Here is a 3,592-nt window from a genome sequence, read left to right as displayed (position 1 = left end):
TGTTCAATTAAAGTAATATGTGGTTTTCGATTATTTTATTTTACGGCCACAAACAACTACCTTTTTATTAGAAGCAAATACAAAACGACACTTCTTCATGTATAGTAGCTAAGGAACGAGACAAACAAACAAAAACAGATTGATAATTTGATAGCTGAAATATTATATAACATGCATGAATCACGCGAGAATTAAAGAAAAAGAAATATTCATTAATATTACATTTCTATTCTATCTTATTTTATTATCACGAACAGCTGAATTTTATTGGAACCATATGAATGAACTCACTGAGCACACGTATCCGTCTAATGATAAATGTGAATCCCTTTTTCAATAAAGTGGGCAATGTCAGAATTGCTCAAAAAAAGAAGAAGAAGAAGAAGAAGAATTTTCAATGTTTTATTGACATTTTTGGAGTCTGTCTAATTGTATAAATATTATTCTTACAAAATAATGGATTAGTTATCTATTCATTTTGATTCATAAATATGAAAATGGGGTTAATCATGTTTATATCAGGATATATTGCGATGTACATGGCCAAAAGCTAGCTTTATTTGGCGAATAAATTTCAACGACTACAACGACATTATAATTTTTAAAGCACTTGGCAGCTTTTTATTCGACGGACTATGACATAGACATTATAATTTTTAAAGCACTTGACAGCTTTTTATTCGACGGGCTATGATATAGACATTGTGGAATGAATAAATGAGATAACATAAAATTATCAATACTAAGCTGGCAAAAAAATCATCAATAATGAACTTTGTTTAAACTGTATCAAGTCAATGGCATGAAATTTACATCAAAACAAAAATAAAGAAAAAAAAATCATATTGTTGATCTTTGTTTTACTTATACATTATACAATTCACACCAACAACAAAAGGCGTAACTTGACAAAGCAAAACCCCGCACTTAACTTCATCATTCTTTCATTATATGCGCGACCATATGGAAATACAGATCCCATATTCCATCATCTTCTTCACTTTCTTGTGCTTTTTCTTTGTGATCTCCAAGCTATCTTCTTCCAGAAACCTGTCAAAACCCTACCTCCAGGACCATGGAAATTACCTCTCATTGGAAACCTACACCAACTAGTAGGGTCACTACCTCATCGTTCTCTCACAAATCTTGCAAACAAGTATGGACCATTCATGCATCTTCAGCTTGGACAGCTTTCCCACATCATAATTTCTTCACCAGAATATGCCAAAGAAATACTAAAGACACATGATCAGATCTTTGCAAACAGACCCAAGATTCTTGCCTCTGATATCTTTGCCTATAATAGCACAGACATCGTGTTTTCCCCATATGGAAACTATTGGAGACAGCTTCGAAAGATTTGTACTTTAGAGCTTTTCTCAGCGAAGAGGGTTCAATCATTCAGAAGGATTAGGGAAGAAGAGGTATCAGCACTCGTTAGGAACATCTCTGAACATGAAGGCTCTTTCATAAACCTTAGCAGAAAAATCTTCACACTCACGAATTCCATAGTTGCGAGAACGGCCTTTGGGAAGAAGACAAAGAACGTAGGACAGATCCTACAAGTTATGGAGCAAACGGTAAAGCTAAGCTCTGGGTTATCAATCTCTGATTTATATCCTTCACTAGAGTTTATCAGTGTCATCACTGGGTTGAGAGCTCGAATGACGAAGTTGCAAAAAGATGGAGACAAAGTATTTGACGAAATCATCAGAGACCACAAAGAGAAGAAAAGAAATAATGTTGGAGGGGCAGAGGAGGATCTAGTTGATGTTCTTCTGAGGATTCAAAAGGATAGTGACTTTGGGATTCCCTTATCTCTTGATAACATTAAAGCTGTTCTTACAGTCAGTCTTCGTGTGCACTCTATCATATTAAATTGTATGAGTTCTTTTTCACACACATTCCTTTGATTAATCAATTGTACAAGTTCTTTTTCAGGACGTTTTCTTTGGTGGAACTGAAACAACAGCAAGTACGATAGATTGGGCGATGTCCGAATTGCTCAAGAACCCAAAAACCATGAAAGAGGCACAAGAAGAGGTATAGATACACCTAGAATTTTGAACGTTGTATCGTAATTTTGTAGGTTGTGTATATAAATGTGACTCCTAGTATCGATGATTATTTATTTACTTATTCATATTGATTTATAAATTTGAAATTATTCAATTGACTTGTACATGAGAATTACTATTGGCTCTACGTTAGGTAAGAAGAGTGTTTGGAGACAAAGGATATGTAGATGAATCAGAACTTCACCAGTTAAAGTTTTTAGGTGCTGTCATCAAAGAAACTTTAAGGCTACATCCTCCAGGGCCATTGGTTCCAAGAGAGAATAGTGAGAGTTGTGTAATTAATGGACATGAGATACCTCCCAAGACAAAGATCATCATTAATATTTGGGCCATGGGAAGAGATCCCAAGAGTTGGAATAATCCAGAGATATTTGAACCAAAAAGGTTTCTTGATACGATGGTTGATTATAATTTCAAAGGTTCAAACTTTGAGTACATCCCATTCGGTGCTGGAAGAAGAATATGTCCCGGACTAGTATTTGCTACATCTGGTTTGGAGTTAGCACTTTCCAATTTACTTTACCATTTTGATTGGAAACTACCAAAGGGAATGAGGCTTGACGAATTGGACATGGATGAGGCATTTGGTGCAGCAATAAGAAGGGAAAAAGATCTGATTTTAGTTCCTATTGGCTATTCCCCTTGAGCTTATGTGTTAATAATTATCTCAGTAATGTTTCAGTCGGTTTTAGATACATATCCTTGAATCCATGTTGCTCCACTACTGCTCTCCCAGAACTCAAAACTTGTTCACTACTTCCTCAAATCTCCCGGTTGCATTTCTCTTATATACTTAATTATTATTCATTTTATTGCTTTGAAATTTTATTGTTGGTTTTACTCCTTTTGACTATTCTAGTTGGTTTGATGCTTTCAAGTTACGCGTTAGGATATCAAAGTGCGGGTGGTGGAGGAATTAAATTAATGTAAAATAAAATTTGACTATGATAAAATTAAGTTTAAAAATAATTTTCATATAGTTGATGCAAATCACGATCACAGACAACTCCCTTTCAATAGATTAAATGATTAAACAATCTAACAATCTCGAATTGTAACAAGATTTGAACAGAGTAAACGTACCAGTAGTAGTATAAATTAAATGATAAAACTTGAGCAGATGATAATTAAGTGAATTGAATTGAAATATAAATAATGGAAAAAAAAAGATTTGAATATAATTAACTGAACATAATTATTGATTTTGGTTATAATCTAATTGTTAATTAAACTGAACATAATTATTGAATTTGATTTCATTTTTTCATTCTTCTAACGTCAGCTTGTCTCGCGCCTCTGATTCACCGGGACAAGTACGATTCGGTGTCTCTCTCTTTCCTCTCTTTTAATCACAAAGCTATCATTTTATTTACCTATTTTCAAGATCAGCGAATTGAAATGAATCAAACGTACTGTTCAGGTCAACCCCAAAAAAACAAAAACCATGTTAGTTTCTTTTTTGCCCCCCAAGTCCCCAACTAAGAACCGTATGGTTTTATCAGAACAGGGATCTG

General features: G+C 34.0%; 1 protein-coding gene across 2 annotated transcripts; it reads left to right on the top strand.

Annotated features, from left to right (window-relative positions):
- Positions 1 to 942: 942 nt before the first annotated feature.
- LOC114755104 (cytochrome P450 71D10) lies at positions 943 to 2,773 on the top strand. 2 transcript variants are annotated; one of them, XM_028943981.1, is made up of 3 exons: positions 943 to 1,580; positions 1,942 to 2,043; positions 2,212 to 2,773. In XM_028943981.1, the coding sequence occupies exons 1-3, from the start codon at positions 1,170 to 1,172 to the stop codon at positions 2,722 to 2,724; spliced, it is 1,026 nt and encodes a 341-aa protein (XP_028799814.1). In that variant the 5' UTR covers positions 943 to 1,169; the 3' UTR covers positions 2,725 to 2,773. The 2 variants fall into 2 exon arrangements, with proteins under 2 accessions (XP_028799814.1, XP_028799813.1); XM_028943980.1 differs by having other exon boundaries at positions 943 to 1,847.
- Positions 2,774 to 3,592: the final 819 nt, after the last annotated feature.

This window comes from Neltuma alba, unplaced genomic scaffold (assembly GCF_004799145.2).
Source record: "Neltuma alba isolate B1F8T4 unplaced genomic scaffold, ASM479914v2 tig00010231_pilon, whole genome shotgun sequence".
Classification (NCBI taxonomy): Eukaryota; Viridiplantae; Streptophyta; class Magnoliopsida; order Fabales; family Fabaceae; genus Neltuma; species Neltuma alba.
The sequence above is the reverse complement of the archived record's forward strand: the minus strand, read 5'-3'. Positions and strand labels throughout refer to the sequence as shown.